Consider the following 20,758-nt stretch of genomic DNA (forward strand, 5'->3'; position numbering starts at 1 on the left):
CAACATTATTTGTAGTAGACTCACACTGGAAAACAGTATTCTTGAACAGAAGAATGAAAAAATAAATGGTAGTATTATCATAGAATGTTATTTTTCAGTAATGAAAACAAACAGAAGAATGAAAAAATAGTGGTATAGTCATAGGATGGTATTCTACAGTAATGAAAATGAATGAACTCAGGTACATGCAACACCATTGATGAAGTCAGACATGAATTCTTTTCTGTATGAGTCTATTCATATAGCTAAAACTATAGTGTTTGAAGTCAGGATGGAGGTTATCTTACAGGGAGGAGAGAGCAGGTAGTAATTGGGAGATAGCACTGGGGTGCCTTCTAGAAGGCTTCTGTTTCTTCAGCTGAGTGGTGATTATATGTTTGCTTTATCATCAGTCATTGAATTGTACATTTAAGTGTTGTGTATTATTTGGAATATATGTTATATTTCTAAAAAAAAAAATTGACCATTACGTTGCCTCCCAAAGAATTCAACAGACTCTAGATTTGATAGGTGTGCTTGACTCCTAGATATCCTTGTGGTTTTAAGTGGTTATGAAACATAGAAGACAATTTATTCAAACTATGATGGGAAGAGTGGCATACAAATAACTGAAATCCTACTATTGGGAAAGAGGCTGGATAACAACCACTGAAGGAAACAGTGCAGGGCTTAGTATGCCCTCCTTGACATCCAAAATGTTATTTGATTTTTAAGTTTGAAATTTAACGTGAATTAGGGAAGACTCATTAGGAAATCTGGAGTTTAAATATAGCATTAAAACTCCAAACCTCACATATGAAATTGTAAGATAGAACATTATTTCTCAATAGACTGCAGTAACCTTATAAAAATATACTTGAGTTAGGTATGTGTTAATTATTTTGAGCTTGAGCATTAAGATGAGTCTGTAATTTCATCTTATTATTTATACATGGATGTTTACCTTTACAATGTTTATTAATGATATTAAAGACACATCTACAGTGTTGTCACTTATTAAGACCCAAATCCCACTCTTAAGAGTCATGTCTTCCTTGACACTTTGATTTAATTGCCTCAACTCCCCACCACAACTATAGACCAAATCTAACAAGGTAAAATATAATGGGGATAAATGCAAGGTTTTACATTTAGGTTCAGATGAGGAAAGTAAAAGTATGATTTATCAACATAGGTGATGAAGGTTCAGGAGGTTTTATTGATACAAGATCACTCTTCAATGGGACTGCTCCCTCTAAAGGTTAACGTGATTGTAGGCTTCATTACTGCAAATAAAAGGAGGTTCTGGAGCATACCAAGAGTATTATGGTCAGTTTTGGGCACCCTATTTTTAAGAGTGACGTTACAAATTAAAGCTCATCCAAAGGAGAGCACCAGATTTTGAGGCTTTATGAATGGAGTAAATGGCTAAGTAACTGTGAGTCTGAAGTCTGACAGAAGTCCTGTAAGGCATCATCCCCATTGTGCAGAAAGGAAATTGAGGCTCAAAGATAATGATTTATTAAAATATAAGTGAAAAGTGGTTGGCTCAGGCCCCAAATCTTTGATTTTCATCTAGTATTCTTGTTTCAAAATACTGGTTTTAGTTACATATTTTAAAAGCTTGGCTGTTAACCCCTATTTGAGGAGAAACTTGAAAGTATAAGGGAATGACTATAGGTTAAATGGAGAGAAAGGGAACATTCAGAGTGTGAAGATCTGTATGAGAGAAAGTTTAGTCATAAGTTTGTTAGTATTACAGAAATGAATTGTCTTATACACATTTCTCTCGCTCTTTTTCAAGGTTTTTGACTCCAATGAAGAATCTGGGCACCTTGTTCTCACCATAGTTATATCAGGTCATTTCTTCATTTCCCAAGGACAGACGCTACTGGTAGGTTTTATGCGTATAGTTTAGTATGTAGCTATATTTCCTCATCTTTGTAGTCTTACATTAATTTTTTATGTTGAAGGTTCTCACTAAAATTCATCAGATTCTACAAATAAAGAATTTTTCGAAAGTTCTGTTAACAGTGGGAAATAAAAAACATACTGAATATTTCCTGCCCTAAAGGGGTTTAGGGTTTTGTTGGGAGTCGGATTGGATCAAAGGATAGAGATTAACAAGTATTATAAAGGATTTCTCATTGGGGAGATTGGGTTGAAGATAGGCTAGATTTGTAGAGAAATGGGTGGAGGGTTTTCCAGATAAAGAGCATATGCAGAGAGGAATAGATTTGAGGAATAGCTAAAATAAAACTTGAAGCATGCTATTATCAATCGATACGGCCCTCTATAAAACTCTAATTTTATAAAAATGCATGTTTTTTATTCTGAATACACACAAATTGTAGGAAACTTTGAAATGAAGAAATATATAAAGAATCAATTGCTTGAAAGTTAATTTTTTTAATTGAAGTGTAGTTGATTTACAATATTATATTAATTTCAGGTATACAGCAAGATGATTCAGTTATATATTTTTTCAGATTATTTTCCCTTACAGGTTATTATAAGATATTGAATATAGTGCTATACAGTAAATCCTTATTACGTATCTATTTTATATATAGTGGTGTGTATCTGTTAATCCCATTCTCCTAATTTATCCTTCCCCTGCCTTTTCTCCTTTAGTAACCGGTTGTAAGTTTTTTTCTATGTGAGTCTGTTTCTGTTTTGTAAATAAATTTATGTGTTATTTTTAGATTCCACATATAAGTTATAAATTCTAGTGTTTATCTTTCTCTGTCAGACTTCACTTAATATGATAATCTCTGTGTCCATCCATGTTGCTGCGAATGGCAATAATTCACTCTTTTTTCTGGCTGAGCAATATTCCATTGTATGTATATATGTGTATGTATATATGTTTGTGTATATCTATATATCTGTATCTATATATCTCACAACTTCTTTTTCCATTTCTCTGTTGACGGACACTTAGGTAGCTTCCATGTCTTGGCAATTATAAATAGTGCTGCTATGAGTGTTGGAGTGCATGTGTCTTTTCGAATTAGAATTTCTGTCTTTTCCAGGTATATGCCCAGAAGTGAAATTGCTGGATCATATGGTAGCTCTCTTTGTAGCTTTTTAAGGAACCTGCATACTGTTTTCTATAGTGGCTGCACCAATTTACACTCCTACCAACAGAGCAGGAGGTTCCCTTTTCTCCACACCCTCTCCAGCATTTATTATTTGTATATTGAAACCTTATGTTTGAATTGGTACTTAGAAGCAAATGAATGAAGAAACAATATAATCATCTTCTGATCAAAGAAACCGTACAAGAAAGGAAATGTAAGGGAAGGCTATTATGTCATTTAGCTGTGACTGATATCTACTAGACATAATAAATTTGTGCAAGTATTTACTGAATATGTAGGCATAATTTATTCATTTAACAATTGTTTATTGAGCAATTACTGTATGCTAGGCATTATTCTAGGTACTAGGGGTATAGCAGTGAACAGGAAAGACAGAAATCGCTGTCATTGTGGAGTGTCATCATTCCAGTGGAGAGAAACAGCAATAAACAAATAATATACATGAAATATATTTAAAAGACATGAATTTTCGGTGAACCCTTACACATTCTATTACAATATGATGGCAGCACCCCACAGCTGTGTATTGTGATGATTCATCTTTCCACATAAGTGGAATGTAAACTTATCTTGGAAGATGAGGTGACCTGCGAAGTTATTTTTGTGTTCCTTGTGACTTTTAAAACGGTCAGTTGTGCTTAATCTGCCACTGTTAGGGCTTGTATCAGTTGCCAGGAGATAAGATTTCTTCTTCAGCTTCAAATGTGGAGTATTCCAGATGGTAGACTGAGGGATGCCTAATGCACAGCTAATTCTCCCTGTCAGTGTTATGGGTCTTTGCTGAATGGTGGCATTAATGCAGTTCAGCTTCCTTAAACATAGGGGCTGACCCTGTACCTTGTCTCTGCTTCATTCTTTTGCATCAGTGGTAGATGTTGTTACAAACTTGGTATCATATGTGAAAAGATTTTTGCACTGCAGTTACAAAACCAAGTTTACCAAATTCCAAGACACCACTATTGAAAAATATTGTAGCTTCACAATTTGGTGCATGTTGTGTATACATATATAACTTGAGTAATATTTTTTAAATCTTTAAACTCTTGAAAAATCACCTTGTTGAGGTATAATTTACATAAAATAAAATTCACTAATTTTAAGTTTTCAGTTTGATGTGTTTTGATAAATGTGTGCAGTCATAAAACTACCACACATTCATGATATAGAACATTTCAATTAACCCAAAAACTTCCCTTGTGCTCCTTTGTCGTCAGTCCCATCTGTCCACCCTAGGCACCTAGCAAAACCACTGATCTGCTTTCTGTCATCATAATTTTGCCTTTTCTAGAATTTCATATAAATGAAATTATATAATAGTCCTTTTGTGTCTAGCTTCTTCCACTTAGCATAATTCAAATGTTGAGATTCAAATGTTGAGGAACTGTTGCTGGGTTATATGGTACATCTGTGTTTAACCTTATAAGAAACTGCAGAGCTGTTTCCCAAAGTTACAGTCCCACAAGCAATGTGTGAGGATTCCAATTATTCTGCGTCCTCACCAGCACTTAGTATTGTCAGTCTTTTTAAGTTTAATTGTTCTTGTGGATATGTAGTGGTATCTCATGGTGGTTTTAATTTGCATTCCCTTAATGACTAATGATATTGAACATCATTTCGTGTGATTTTTTTTTTGCCATTTGTGTATCTTGTTGGTGAAGTGTCTGTTTATATTTTTTAACCATGTTTGAGTTGTCTTTTTATATTTGAATTGTAGGAGTTCTTATTCTGCTTACAGCTCTTCTATCAGACATGCGTTCTGCGAATATTTCACCCAGTCTGTGGCTTGCCTTTTTGTTTCTTAGCAGTGTCTTTTGATGAGCAGAAGCCTAAAATTTTGATGAAGTCCAATTTTTTTCTCTTTATATGCTATTTAAGAAATTTTTGTCTACTCTTAAGATGGCAGTGATTATTTTTCTGCATTTTCTTCGAGAAGTTTTATAGTTTTAGCTCTTAACATTTAGGCCTATGGTTCATTATGAATTTATAGTGGTATTGAATAACATTAATATTATTTTGTATATAGTCCCTTCTCCGCTTCAATTAAAGTGATGCATTATTGAAAAATCACTGTATTATAGAATATAATCATGGATCTTCGGGATTCTACTTCTGGAACCATTTAATTGATTTTTAATGTATAGTGAGGGTTAAGGGTCTGGGTTAATTTTTTGGCATGTACTTAACAATTGTTCCAGCACTGTTTAGTGAAAAGACTAGCTTTTCATTGATGAATTACCTTCGCTCCTTTGTTAAAAATCAATTTGCTATGTATGTGTGGGTCTATTTCTAAACTCTTTTCTGTTCTGTTGACCTAAATGTCTATCCTTACTCCAATAACACACTGTCTTGCTTACTTTAGTTTTTTAATATATTTTTTTATTGAAGTATTGTCAGTTTACAATGTTGTCTCAATTTCTGGTATATAGCACAATACTTCAGTCACATAGGAACATACATAAATTCATTTTCATATTCTTTCACCATAAGTTACTACAAGATATTGAATATAGTTCACTGTGCCATACAGTATAAACTTGTTGTTTATCTATATTTTATATATTAGTTAATATCTGAAAATCTCAAACTCCCGAATTATTCCTTCCCACCCTCTTCTCCCCCTGGTAACCATAGATTTGTTTTCTATGTCTGTGAGTCTGTTTCTGTTTTGTAAATAAGTTCGTTTGTCTTTTTTTTTTTTTTTTTTGATTCCACATGTAAGTGATTTCATATGGTATTTTTCTTTCTCTTTCTGGCTTATTTCACTTAGAATAACATTCTCCAGGTCCATCCATGTTGCTGCAAATGGCATTATTTTATTTTTTATGGCTGAGTAGTATTCCATTGTGTAAATATGCCACAACTTCTTCATCTAGTCATCTGTCAGTGGACATTTAGGTTGTTTCCATGGCTTGGCTATTGTAAATAGTGCTGCTATGAACATTGGGGTGCATGTGTCTTTTTGAATTAAGGTTCCCTCTGGATATATCCCTAGGAGTTTGCTGTAGTTTTTGAAATCGTAAGTTAATTCCTGCATGGTCTTTTTCAAAGTTGTTCTGGCTGTTCTAGGTCATTTGCATTTCCACATAAATTTTAGTGTCAGCTTTCCTACAAAAAAAATCTGCTGAGATTTCTGGGATTTTGATTGGGATTCTTTTGAATTTGTTAATCATTTTAGGAGAATTGACATCTTAATATTGTCTTGTGATCCATGAACGTGTTATGACTCCAGTTATTTATATCTTTTATCTATTATATTTATTTAAATACTTTCAGCAGTGTTTTGTAGTTTTCACAATAGGTCTTGTACATATTTAGCTAACTTTATTCACAAATACTTCATAGTTAAGTGATTGTAAATAGAATTTTATAAATCTCAATGTCTAATAGTTAGTTACTAGTATGTAGAAATACAATTGATTTTTTTTTTCATGTTGACCTTGTATCCTGGGATCATCTTGCTAAACTCATGTATTAGTTCTACAGCTTTTTTGTAGGTGTTTTGTAGGATTTTCTACATAGGCGATCTGCTGTCTGAATAGACAGTTTTATATTCCTCCTTTCCAAGCTGTATACTCTGCCCACCTCTCTGCTTCTTTTTCCCCAGGATTGCCCTGGCTCAGGACATCCTTTACAACGTTGAGTAAAAATAGTGGGAATTGACATCCTTGCTTGGGTTCCTGATCTTAGGGGGAAAGCATTTGGTCCTTCTGCCAATAACTATAATATTAGCTGTAGGGTTTTTGTAGGTACCCTTTATGAGATTGAGGAAGTTACCTTCTATTCTAGTTACCTGAGAGTTTTTAATCATGAATACGAGTTGAATTTTATTGAATGCTGTTTCTGCATCTATTGAGATGATTTTTCCTTTTTTTTTAGTTTTGATGATGTAATAAACCTTAAAAATATTCAGTTCTTACTGAGTCAGTGTTTATTATAGGAATATTTTATTTTTAAAATTACATATATGTGTGTGATAAAAATAAGAATACATATTTAAAAAAAATTTTCCCCCCTAAATCAAAGAACAATTTTGTTAGTTTATGCAGTATATTCACAATATTTTCTGGGTTTCACAAGAACCAACATGTAGAAGAGGAAACATATTTGGATTATAGCACATTGCGGTTGTAATTTTATGTTGGTATTATATTTACACACCCTCTCCCTCCATACTAATCTGGCTTGTGATATATTTTTAGAATTTTTCCCATAAAAGGTAGTGACAGGACAGCCATGGAAAATTTTACCCACTTTGTTTTAGTATGAGAACCTTATTGTTGGCGTGGATTAAAATGTGCTATATTTGTACTATCAAATTTTGTGGAAGCTGCACAACCAAAAAAAAAAAAAAGTGCGGTTCTTTCTTTCAGAGAAACTGATTACTAGGCCCCCAAAACAGCTCCCTCTGTGATATTTTTGTAGAAACCCAAACAGGGTTTGGGCCCTCTGCTTGAATCTGGGCAGCTATTTAAACTTGATTTCCCTTAAACTTCTTAGTTCTCTGACTGCCACCTCCTATGAGGTCCACGGGATATTTTTAAACTGTAGAGTTCATAACTCCTTTGGGGATATTTCTCTGAATTTAAAAGCATTCCATTTATAATTGTAAATCTACAAAGATCTACCTTTTATCAGCATCTCCCTTCTCAACTCAGAAGTTACAGAATCCAGTCTTAAGCCAAGATTCTTAAAGATACCCAAATGGGGGAAATTACTTTCTCAGACTTTGGCCTCTATTTCCAGGCACTCCTTTTTGTCTCAGTTGGCTCTGATCCAGTACAAGCGTCTTCACCTAAATAAAATTATGTCTGAAACACAGAAGTTAAATGGCCTTGAGAAAATTTTAATTCTATTTTCTTGGGAAACAAGGGTCATCCTGGAAATGGAATTCATAGTTTCTGATTTGTCTTTCTTTTCACTTTTCACACCCAGCCCAAATATTTTTCCAAAATGATTAGTCTATTTACCAGTGAAAATGTTATATTCCTATTTAAGTGAACTCTAGAACACTAATTTTAAACACTGATTTTAATTCAGATTAAAAAATTTTGTCCCAATCATCATCTCAGTTTCAGAATTTAGCACAAACTTTATAAATTAAACTCTTCAGACTAGAACCAGTGTTTTCTTTGGCCACTTATTCAAGAAGCATCAAGGAAGACAAAGCTCTTCGTAACTTTATTATCACCACCTTCCCACATTTAAAACCCCAGGTATCAATTAATACCACTTTTCTGTGTTTTGTTGTCTCTTCTACAGAGCGTTGGGTTAGTGATATATAAGCATTTTGCTGCTCTATTTTTATACTTTCCCACATCTAGATAAACCTCAGCTTTTATGCATTCCTGGCATGAGAGGTTGCTGACTGCCCATCTGAGAAGCGTATGAGGGGGTCTTCTACCATTTCTCCTCTGTCTCCCCTGGCCTTTCAGCTCCCTTTGAGAACCTGTGATCATCATCCTCACCTTAGTGAGGTACAGTGAACTGTGTCTTAGACTGTCTTGTCTCTCCGCTTTTAAATCATCCGTTGGGCTCAACTTTTCAGAAATAAGAGAATAGTCTGTGAACTCCACTCTTAAGACTACTCCAGGAAAGAAGCTCACAGAACTGCTCTAAGCTCTCTCACCTCCACCCACGCTTCGTCAGGCAGCAGTCCTCTCACTTGCCTTCCCAGCACTCCTTCCAAACCTGTTTAACAAGCGTGGTGGGATGTCTGTGCCAGTCTCACTTTTGATGCAAGCTGATGCATTTCGGGTGGGTGGCAGGAGAAAGCGCATTCACACACAGTGGGGTTGGATTAACTTCCTTGCTTAATTGGCAAAGGCAACAGAATCTTATGAGAAGTGAGGTGATCACACATGGACGCAGTAGATACAGTGAATCTCAGCAGGGCTTTCCCTAACCCTGTTGTCTGATGACACTATTTTTGCCTGGCTCTGGAAAGGACCCCTTTTTCCTGAGCCATAAACTTTTATACCTAGGACTTATGTTATCATCCCAGAAGACTTTTCTCAGTTATCTTCTGACTAAGGAAATGTTTACAGGCATTGGATTCATATCTGCATCTTTTTCTGAAATCAAAAGTTGTCAGTCCTCAGGTGTTTCTGCAAGTTTCTCAGCATTCTGGAAATCCAGTGTGCTTCACGGTTTTTAATGGAATAGTGGGGTTTTGCTGTTGGTATTATCGGCATTCTCTCTCTGGAGGAAGACTATTAAACCTTTGAATGCATGTTGAATTGTATTTTTTCTCGATTTGTCATTGGCTTATTTGAAAATGAGTTATATTGGAGTATAACTTACACACAGTAAAATGTGCTTATTGAGTTCACTACATTTTGATAAATGTATACAATTGTGTAAGCCACCATCGCAATTATGGTAGGAAGCATTTCCCTTATCCCCAAAAGCTCCTTCGTGCCCACCCACTGCCATTCCCAGGCAACCACTTTTTCTTTCTGCTCTGCTTTCTGTCACCACAGATTAGTTTTGCCTTTGCTAGCAATTGCTATAAATGGAATTATATAGTACATACTCTTTTGTGTCTGGCTGCTTCTACACAGCATAGTGTTTCTGAGACTTGTCCACATTGCTGTGTGTATCATGTTCTCTTTTATTTCTGAGTAGAATGTCATTTTGTGGATGGTACCATATTTGTCTTATTTCCTCATGTATTGATAGATATTTGGGTTATTTCTGGTTTGGGACAACTTGAATAAAGCTGCTATGAACATTTGTATACAAGTCTTTGTGTGGACATATGTATTAATTTCTCTTGGGTAATACCCACAAGGGGAATTTCTGGGTTGCATAGTAAGTGGAGATTTAACTTTATAATAAACTGTTGTTCTCTTTTTCAAAGTGATTGTACTATTCTGCTTTCCTACCAGCTCTGTTTGATAGTCCATGTTGTTCTGTATTCTCGCTAACACTTGGTATTGTCAGTTTTTGTAACTTTAGGTATTCTAGTGTCTGGGTAATGGTTTGTCATTGTGGTTTAATTTTCATTTCCTGGATGACTAATGAAACACATCTTTCATATGTTTACTGGTCAGGTTAAGAAATAGAACATTTTATTGAGGTATAGTTGACCTATAACGTTGTATTAGTTTCAGCCATACAACATAATGATTCGATATATGTATATATTGTGAAATAATCACAGTAAGTGTAGTTAACATCCATCACCATAAATAGTTATCAATTTTTTCTTGCAGTGAAAACTTTCAAGATCTACTCTCTTAGCAACTTTCAAATATGCAGTGTGCTGTTATTAACTATAGTCATCATGCTGTACGTGACATCTCTATGACTTATTTTATAACTGGAAATTTTACCTGAGAAACAGAGCATTTGAGTACCCCTAAAACCTCTCTCATGTTCCTATCCAGTCACTGCTGTAGGACCACTGCTCTCCCGAAGGCCAACCACCATCCTGACTTCCAGCACTACAAGTTAGCTTTGCTTGTTTTTGGACTTTATGTAAAATGAGTAATACAGGCCTGTCCTCTGTATGACTTCTTTCACTCATTGTTCTATGTATAAGACTTGTATGTATTATTGTGTGCAGTTACATATTGTTCATTCTCATTTTGGAATATATCACAATTGCTTGTCCATTGTCCTGTTGTTGGGTGTTTGGATAATTTCTAATTTTTAGCTATTAGGAATGGTGCTGCTGTAAACATTCTAGTAGATACCTTCTGGTGAACACTTGTATCTATCTTTGTTGAGCATATAACCAGGAGTGGAATGGATGAGTTTGAAGCAAAATGGATGAGTTGTAGGGCAGCACTTCTCAAACTTCAATGTGCATATGAATTATTTAGGCTGTTAGTGAAATACTGATTGTGAATTACAGCTGTTGAGTGTGTTCTGAGATTTTGCATTTCTGATGGATTCCTAGGGATGTGTTGCTACTAATCCATGGACACTCTGAAAGGCAGGTCAGAGGGTACGCCCATGTTCAGCTTTGGTAGATACTGCGAAAGAGTTTTCCAAAGTGATTATACGCAGTTTACACTCCCGCTAGTAATGTATGAGAGCACTCCACGTTCTTGACAAAACTTGGTATTTTCTTTTTATTTTTGCATTTTGAATAGGTGTGTGGTGATATCTCATTTTGGTTTTAATTTATATTTTTCTAATTACTAATGAAATTGTTTACTTTTTCTTATATTTATTGGCCATCTGGATATCCTCTTTTGAGAAGTGTCTGTTGAAATCTGCTCATTTTTTTGTTAGGTAATCACTAATGTAATTTTTACTTCCGTTACTACGTTTTTTATTCTCCTGTAATGTTGTTCATTCTATTACATCCTTTCTTATTTCTTAGCTAAACCTCAGTCTGTTACCCAATATCTGATCTTTTATCTCTTGTTTCAAAATCCTGTTTTTTTAAAAAAAATTATTAAATTTCATACAGGCAGTTTTAATTAAAATTTGCTTCTGTTTCTAGGGTTGTTGTTGGTTTGTTTTTTTTTTTCAAAACTGTATCTTGAGTGTTGTATTTTCCTCTTTCATTTTTGTTGCAGAATGATTTCATAAGTGCAGTATGGTGACTTCTTTTTTTCTCCTCCTCCTCTTGTTCCCCACTTCCCATCCTTTCTCCTTTTAACCCTTCCTCCTCCGATTCCCCACCCCCACTTTCTTCTCCTCCTCTTTCATCTCCCTTTTTCTATGCTTATGCTTAGAGAAGCCTCATCTAGAGACCTGTGGGTGGATTCATCTGCAATAACCTCAGTGTCTTTGGATACTCATAGATTTTCCTTTGAAATATTTCATAACAGACCTGGTTAATAGAAACCTACATTTCTGTTCATCTACCCAAAAGCCTAAGAGGAATAGGTTAGGAGCCTGTCCTAGCAGGGGAATGATGTCTCTAATTTTTTCTATGAGGAATGGGTATTTTGCTAGCCACAGACCAGTTGAATGCTGTTATTCATCCACCTTCCTGTGACTTCTGCCCACTGTTTCTGGGAGAAATTCTTAAATCTCCTAGATTATCGTTTGGTGTACTGCAGCGCATGTCCTGGGGCACAGTTGGTTCCAGTGCTCTTAATTTAGTGGTAAAACGGATTCCAGATGGAGGGTTTCTTTTTTTTTCCCCCTGTGGCCCACCCATTCCCTAGCTCTTGCCCTTCCTATTAATGATTATTTTTGTCACTATCTCCTCTGCTTTCTGTCTGAGTCACAGCGAGGAAGATAAAGTCACTAGTTGGCTCTTGACATCTTTCTTCCATCCAGATCTACCTTACATGTCTTGCAGAAATTCTCCAACCGTTTTGTCATATGAATGGCATTCATTCCCAGTCTCTAGGATCACTATAGCACTCTCCTATTTTAGACTTGTTTTGGCATTGTAATTGTAATGGGATGAAGGTGTAAGTTAAATGCCTGCATTCAAGATACTCTCATTCCTGGAAGTATAAAACCTATTAGATTATTTTTCTGATTTTCCCCCCACTAAAAACACTTCCAGTATTCTACCAAAATGTACCTTTTCTCTCCATAGGGTAACAAACAGTTAAAGTTCTGCAGTGTTCTGTGAGGTTTGGTTGTTCATGGTATCTCAGATGAGATTATGTTTTAGCAGTTGGGTGATCTGCTGGCAGTGAGCTAGAATATCCAAATACAAATCAAGAGCATTTATGAAGATGAAAGTAATTCCCTTATTATAGTGGATCAAACAAATGAGGCCCTCTATTTGGGTGATCTTTGACCTAAGCCTGAGCTACTTTGTTATGCTAAGTGTTCTGTGGAAAGTGAGTGTATGTATCCAGCTTCACTGATATGGTAATGGCTCTGATAGGGAATTTAAGGGCTTATCTAGCCTGCTTTGCTTTTAAAACTATAATTATACTTTTGTTCTGTTGCATATCATTGTGGCCTTTCAGTATATTTCTTATCCTTTCTTCAGGGACTAATTACTGACAATAATTTTTCTATTTTGCATTTAGTATGAAAATCCTAAGCTATGAGGCTAGTATTATTGACCATTTAATTTCTTCTTTTTCTCATCTTTTCTCTGAAGTGAGTCATAACTTGGGAATAATGCTTTTGAAAGGGTATTAGCTACTCACAAAGAGAGTAGTTTTGACACTTAAAACCCAAGTGCCTCCCCCCACTCCTTTTTTCATTTCCTAACATCTTAGAGTCAAATGTATTTGCCAGATTCTTTAGATTGTGTCTTTATTTTTAGAGCTCCTATTTAGTTTACTGGACTTGTAGTTTGGAAGAAAAAGTGCCTTTTTGGGGCTAAACTTTGGTTGATTCTTATTGCCTGTGTGGAAAGTTTGCATCCCTATGTAGCTCACCAGTTATCTGTGCTGTTTTGCCATCAATGTTATAACTAAAACATTGTAAATACCATGGTTTTAAAATTTTTTACAGTACAAATATTTTAAAAAAAGTTTTCTTCTCTTACTCTATTTTGAATGCCACAAACTAATTCTTGGTTTAATTTACGTCCCAATTTACCCTCTTAATCAAACTGACATGGCACAAGTTTAGTCATAGTTCTCAGCCAGGCTTCTAGATCCCTTCTCTTGTTCAGATGTTCTGAAATTTAAAGTCTTTCTGAAAACACACCTTTGGTATAAGATTTTTCCCACAGTCTTCAAGTCTATACTAGTTTCAATTGAATCAACTTTACTTGGATTCTTTTAAAATAGGAGATCTTTTACTATTATTGGAGAAAAGTCATTTTTTTAGATCATTAATACTAACGAAGGGGAAATGAGCAGATTTTACTTTGACTATAACTACTTGAACTCTTCTTTTTAAACTGATTTAACCCTTATGAACGTTTAATACTTCAGTGAGCTTATTGAGGATACAAAATTTATATACTTGAAGCCAAGAAAATGCAGTTCCAAATAATGAGGTTTAGATTATAAGCAAAGATCTTTTTATTTGGAAATAATTTCAGACTTACAGAAAAGTTGCAAAAATAGTACAAGGAATTCCCATATACCCTTCACCCAACTTCCCCAAACGTTAACACTGAGTGTAGAACAGTGATCAAAGCTGGAAGTTGACCTTGACACAATACCGTTGATGGACAGACCTTATTCTTACGTCATCAGGTATCCACTGTTCTTTTGTTTGTCCAGGATCTAACCCACGGCCCCACATGGCATTTAGTTGTCGTATCTCCTTGAGCTCCTCCGGTCCAGACAGTTCCTTAGTCTGTCATGTGTGACTTTGACACTTGTGCTGGCCAGTTACTCTGTAGAAGGTCTCTGAGAGAGATGTTCTCCATTTCTCAGTTCAGCCTCAGGAAGCACATGGTGTTGATATGTCTCATTACTGGTGATGATAGCCTTGAGCACTTGGTTAAGGTGGTACCTACCAGCTTACTCCATTGTAACGTAGTTGTAACATCACTGTTTTTCCTTTCGTAGTCGGTATCTTGTGGGGAGATATTCGGAGGTATGCCAGTTTCCTGTTTCTCATCTTGTTTTTGCCTACTCACGTTAGCATTCACTGGTGATTCTTGCCTACAACAATTTATTGCTCTGGTGTTTGACAAATGGTAATTTTCTATTTCTATGATTCTTTCTACATTTATTAATTGGAATTCTGTTTAAAAAAGGGTTTCTCTTATTTCTGTATTCATTTATTTGATTATATCCATGTGAACTCATGGATATTTACTTTATTCTGTAGATTGTCATCCATTACTATTATTATTTATTTTGCCACTAGCACCATTTTATGAGTTAGAATCTCAGGGTTTTTTGTTTTTTAACTTCTTGAGTACCGTGAAATTTGACTTTAGACAAAATATCCAGCTATTCTTACCCTCAGTGCCCTTAGTTGTAAAATGTAAATAATATCTGCTCTGTTGTATATAAGGTAGATTTGCAAACTATAAAATGTGATACAAATAGTAACATTGCCACTATTTTGTTGTTAAATACTCATGGGTTTTTAGAGAACAGAGGCTGTTTTCAGGGGCAGGCCTGAGAATTAATTTTTTTAGACTGTTGAGGTATTTCTATGGAGAGAACCAAGAATGGAGGTGACCAGAAGAAAGCCAATAATAAATCATAGAAATACAGATCAGCATTCTCACATTCTGCTGTGTACAATGAATACTTTCTGAATTCCCTAGAATATTATGCAATATAAATGTATTTCTTTGACAATTAGTTTTGAAAACTCCCTTGTTTCAGGTAACAAAATATGTTACCAAATTAAGTGTGGCTTATAAAAACAACATTAACTTAATTTTTTCCTGCACCTCAAACTGTTGTTTGGTTTGGAAACCTTACCTCTGGCGTCCTTTATTAATGGATGGGTGACGCAGAGAGAACCAGAAGGGGCCGTGAATGTTACTGCTCTTGCCTTTTTTTCCATTTTGGTTTTGAGTCTTTTTAGGTACAGGTGACAACCCTGTGTGCGGTAGTCCTTGCTGTGACTTTCTCTTACTAAGTTTCTGAATCAAGACATACGTCCAGTGACCAGGATCATTTGTTCCTCCATCCTGTTTGCTCTAGGCATTTGGAGAGTCTATTGAACGCTAAATTTGTGATTTAAGATTTTATTTTTCTTTTGTCTTTGGGGATGGAGGTATTATTTCTTCCTGTCACAACGATCAGGCAAAAAATAGTAGACTAAGCTGCTAAGTAGGTTGACCTGCCTGAGCACGGTGAGGTGGCAAATTCTAATGAGATTCCCTGACTTCAGCAGTTACTAGTGATGGGAACAGGGAGTAGAAATAGCAGTGTCTGAACTGCAAATAGTCAAGGAAGAATAAATGAGTTTCCACTTTGTTCAGCGTTTGTAACTGAGGAAGATTTCACACCATAGAGTATTTTTTTCTATTTCATGTTAACAAATACGGCCAAAGAAAGGTGTGGAACCAGAATGGACTAAAGAACAGGTCACAGTAAATGATTATATTAATGGACGTAGGCTATTTTGGTTGGCATCTTCTGTGTTCTCATACAGTAAAAGATTAGACTTGCCTCATTGTTGTATATATATGTTTATAAAAGCTAAAGTGAGGTATTGAAGCTATCACAGGTTGCTGTTTTATGCCAGTTATTTGGGGATTTTGTAAAATCCAGAGACCTCAAAATGAACAAATTCTGTGAACTTCAAACTTTGGGGTTTAGCTTTAGCTTTTGGGTTTAGCTTGAAATTTCATCATTTTTGTTGGTCTTTGTTGACTTCTTTGCACGGTGACACTCAGCTGAACTTTCCCGTTGTCACTGCTGTTCTAATCTAATTTACCAAGTACCTAAAACTCTGCCCTTGACAGTGAGGACGTCGGCACTTGAGGAACACCTGCCCTGGCGTTAGCGCTTCAGAGTCAATTACTCTGATTCCTTCTGTTTAGTCCAACTGAAACCCATTATGAGGGGAAGAACTATGGAAAAATGTTTTTAATTGCTGCAAGGCCATGTGGAGAATTTTTAAATAGACAAATCAAATATTCACCAGAATTCAGTTTGACCGTTGCTGTATCGAATGCAGCCCCTTTTGCTAAATTACTCAGCTTGCTTGACAGAGAACCACAAGCTAATTTTTAGTAAATTATATTTAACAAAATACCTTTAACACTCGTGTTCCCTTCACCTTAATTACCATTACCTCAGGTTAGGCCCTCTTTATTGCACTTCCTTTTTTTTTTTTAAATAAAAATTTATTTTGAAGGAATTAATAGATTTTAGGCCTCCCTTATCTCCTGCCAGGGTTACTTCAGTAACTTCCCACTGGTCACTTTTCTTCTCTTAATTGTGTCTGTTCTGGTATCTGAGTGATCATTCTAAAGCTCAAGTCTAATCAGATCATCCTCTTTCAGGGGTTGCTTCAGTGGCTACCTTAGGACAAAGCTAAACTCTCTTAGTGGAGTGCAGGGGCATCGATAGTCTAGCCCCGTGGCCGGGCTTTTCTGTCTTTAATTCCTACACTTTCCCAGGTGACTTGTGGTTTCCTGAAGACTCTGTAGTTTTTCCTTCTCATTACTTTTAAAATTTCTCTTGTCTCATTGTCATATTGATTAGCTCCTATGCATGTTTCAAGACACAATGTAAACTTTTAATTATATTGTCAAACATACACAGAAGTGGAGAGAATAATGTAATGAACTCCCATGCACCTGTCATCCAACTGTAGATTATAAAGTTAGCAAATCTTTTTTTTTCCTACTCAGTCTTGAGTTTTCAATTTTTAACCAAGTCTTTATTGAGTCTTCCATGACCTCCCTAGGCAAAGTAAGCCACTCCTGTGCTATGTTTTCCTTGGCGCCATGGCCATCCTGCTCGTAGCATGCTTGTCACTGATGTAATGACTCGTTTATGTGTCTCCCCTCTAGATTATCAGTCTCTTAAGGTAGATACCAAGCTCTCTTTACCTGGTGTTCTCTGTTCCTGATGTAGATACTGACACATAATAGGTGTTTAATAAATGTGACAAATAATAAACCAACCTCATAGCTTCCTCATCCCCTGTGCCATTATCCCATCCTCCCCTGCTTCTCAGAAATACATACGTAAAAATAAACTTTCCCACCAAAGGAGCCAAATACAAAAGAGTACTTAAATTCAAGAAGAGGCAAAACTGATCTATGGTGACAGAAGTCAGAATAGTGGTTGCCTTTGGCAGCAGGTGCGGTGGGGACATTTTTGACTGAGAGAGGTCATATGTGAGCGAGATCTCTAGATATATTCTGTCTTGAATGGATGATGGTTAAATATGTATGTGTATAAAATGTATCAAACGGTAAACTTGTGTGCTTTGCTCTATGTAAGTTTCACCTCAATTTAAGAATTTAAAAAACCCTGCTCTCTTCAATTATTTCTTTTCTTTCCTGGTACCACCATTTTTTTGATTATTCAAATTGGAAAACTGGGAGTTTCTCCAGATTCCTCCTACTCCCTCCTCTGAATGAATAGCGTTTGAATCCTTCCCTTCCTGTTCATCCCCACCACCTCCATCCCCTAGCATGCAGGACGGCCTGTGATGGGCCCACTTTGTGTTGGGTGTCTTGAGGGAGGGAGTCATGGACTCACTGCCCATTAACAGGAGTTGTAGTTGGGGAGGAAATGATTCACTAGCCAGTACAGATCATGTGGGAATTTAAGGCATGTCCTTGAAGCCATTTTCAGTACTTAGATAAGAGTATCCATGAAAATGAGGTATGATGTTTGAAGTGAAAAAAAAAAAATCCCAACCACTCCTTTTACTAAGAGTGTATCTTATTGCAACACAACTACAAGGGTGTATAATATTCAGTCTAGTTGAGTAAATGTTAATTGAAGTTTTAAAAAAGTTTTTATTATATATAGTGTGAAGTATATAGTAGAATTTGAGGCAAGGTACATTTTACAGAAGTATTCCTTGTCCTTTTTCTTCTTTTGGACGAAGGATGGTGAAAATGAAAATCCATAGGAAGGTGCAAAAGAAATGGTGAGAGCTTATCCTGTGGGTCTTTGGCAGGTTTATTATTGAGAAAGGACAAAATTGATTCACTCTTAAGCAAGCTGATTTCATGTTTTATTTTTCATAATAGATGTTTCATCAGATAATCAGGTGCAAAGATGCAGAGCAACCATCGGAGCAGTAAATACTTAAATATGTACAGTTCAGGAATAGAATTTATTTTCTTGTGAAATGAGTTTTATTAAGATTATGTTTTGTAAATATACTCAGGATTTAAGAGAGTTCTGTTGTGAAAAGTACAACTCTCAAGAGTGATCTTAGTAAGGAGAGGAAGTAATCTTGGTCTGTACAGAATGCAACGCTTATATACGATGTGGTCTCCATGTCATTATTAAGTAAGAAATATGGAAAAAATGAAAATAAAATCAAGCTGAAGACTAAATCATCTTTAGTATTGAAAATTTGTAAGGGCATAAAAAGTTGAAAATTTCGTGTTGATTTGTGAAATTCTGGCCTGTTTTTAGATTACCATTACCTTCCCCTAAAATCTGTTTGCAGACTGTTATTTGCAAAAAGGATGATCTGTCTCTTTAAGGCATATATTGATACTAAAGTTAAATAAGTTTGTTTTTGCCATTTATAAGGAATTATAAATGAAGATTTAAAGGCTATTTAAAGGTACTTTATTGTGAAAATATTTCAAATAGAAACAAGTAGGGAATAAACAAACACCCTAACATCTACCACCTAACTTAAACCAATCATTAATATTTTTCTACATTTGCATCAGTTCTTACTGAAATCTGTTGCATTGATTAGAGAAAATGCAAATTAAAACTCCAATGAGGTGTCATTAATGTCTATTAGAATGGCCAAGATTAAACAAACAAAAACTACAATACTGTTTGCAAGGATGCAGAGTGGACGGAGTTCTCACACTTCGCTGTTGGGAATGCAAAATGATGCAGACACGTAGGCAGAGGGTTTGGCGATTTCTTGTAAAGTTAAATATATGCTTACCAGCAATATGTATGACCCAGCAATAAAGGCCCTAAATATTTACTCAAGTGAAATGAAAACCTATTTTCACATGAATAAATGCTTACAGCAAATGCTTTTACAGTACATTTTACAAATGCTTACAGCAGCTTTATTCAACACTGCAAACTGGAAATAACCCGGAGTCTTTAGATCAGTGAATATATAAATGAACTGTAGTACATTCATGCAGTACTCTTAGCAATACAAACATATGACTGCTGATGCACACAGCAGATTGGATGGATCTTAAATGCATTTTGCAAGTAAAAGAAGCCAACGCAGGACAGTGCCTACTGTGTCATTCCCTCTCCCTGGCATTCTGGAAAAGGGAAAACTATAGAGGCGGAAAAAAGACTCACGATTGCCAAGGGCTAAGGGTGTGCGTCAGGGTTTACTGTAGGCAGGCAGGAGATCATTTGAGTGGGGGAATGATGAAAGTATTATTTATCTTGATTATGGTGAGTACACGACTGTGGTGGTTTGTCAGATTCATAGAACTGTGCATTAAAAAGGTAGATTTTCCTGTATGTAAATTATACATCAATAAATCTGACTTAAAAATTTCCCCCATCTTTTAAGGATGTAACAAAAATGTCTGCAGAAAAAAAGTATTGTGATGCCTGGGATTCACTTCAGAATTATTTGGCGGTTGAACTGGAGATGAAATAAGATTGGCTATGAATGGATGGTGGTTGGATTGCGGGACGGGTTGCATGGGTGTCCATTTTGCTGCTCTACTTTCATATATGCTTGAAATGCCCGGTAATAAAAATTTTTAATGTTGATAATCTGTGGATGTGGAATGAGATCTCATGTTTTAAAATTTTATTTTCCTGATTATAATGAACTTTAGCCTTTTTTCATATTGGCGACTCTGAGTTGCTTTTTTGTTCCATGCCCGTTCTCCCATTAGTTACTTGTCTTACGCTTGTCAGTTCTAGACCTTTGTGTATTCTTGAACCTAGTCCTTTGCCGTTGACTAGTAGGTGGGTTGCAAATCTCTTTTCCCAGTGTGTGATTGGATTTTTCTAATTAGTTTATAATAGCTTTAGCTGTCCTTAAGTTTCTAATTTTTATGTATATGAATTTATCAGTGTATTTATTTGTGTTTTGTGCTTTTTATATCTTGTTTCAGAAATTCTTCCATAGAAATGTTTTCATATTCCTTTTTTTTTTTTACATTCATGTCTCTAATCTTCCTGGAATGTATCTTTGTGTACAGTGTGATGTAGGAACCCAGTATT

The 20,758-nt window shown here is 35.6% G+C and overlaps 1 protein-coding gene across 4 annotated transcripts in view; it reads left to right on the top strand.

The window, feature by feature from the left end:
* REC114 (REC114 meiotic recombination protein) overlaps positions 1 to 20,758 on the top strand; it is a 69,204-nt gene that overhangs the window by 8,883 nt on the left and 39,563 nt on the right. For 3 of the 4 annotated variants that reach the window (XM_032469177.1, XM_032469173.1, XM_032469175.1), the window contains exon 2: positions 1,784 to 1,873. The exons of the other annotated variant lie outside the window; for it this stretch is intronic. In XM_032469177.1, coding sequence (XP_032325068.1) covers positions 1,784 to 1,873 — 90 coding nt within the window. The remainder of the gene's footprint in view (positions 1 to 1,783; positions 1,874 to 20,758) is intronic. 4 annotated transcript variants of the gene reach the window in all.

This window comes from Camelus ferus, chromosome 27 (genome assembly GCF_009834535.1).
Source record: "Camelus ferus isolate YT-003-E chromosome 27, BCGSAC_Cfer_1.0, whole genome shotgun sequence".
In the NCBI taxonomy this organism is placed as follows: domain Eukaryota; kingdom Metazoa; phylum Chordata; class Mammalia; order Artiodactyla; family Camelidae; genus Camelus; species Camelus ferus.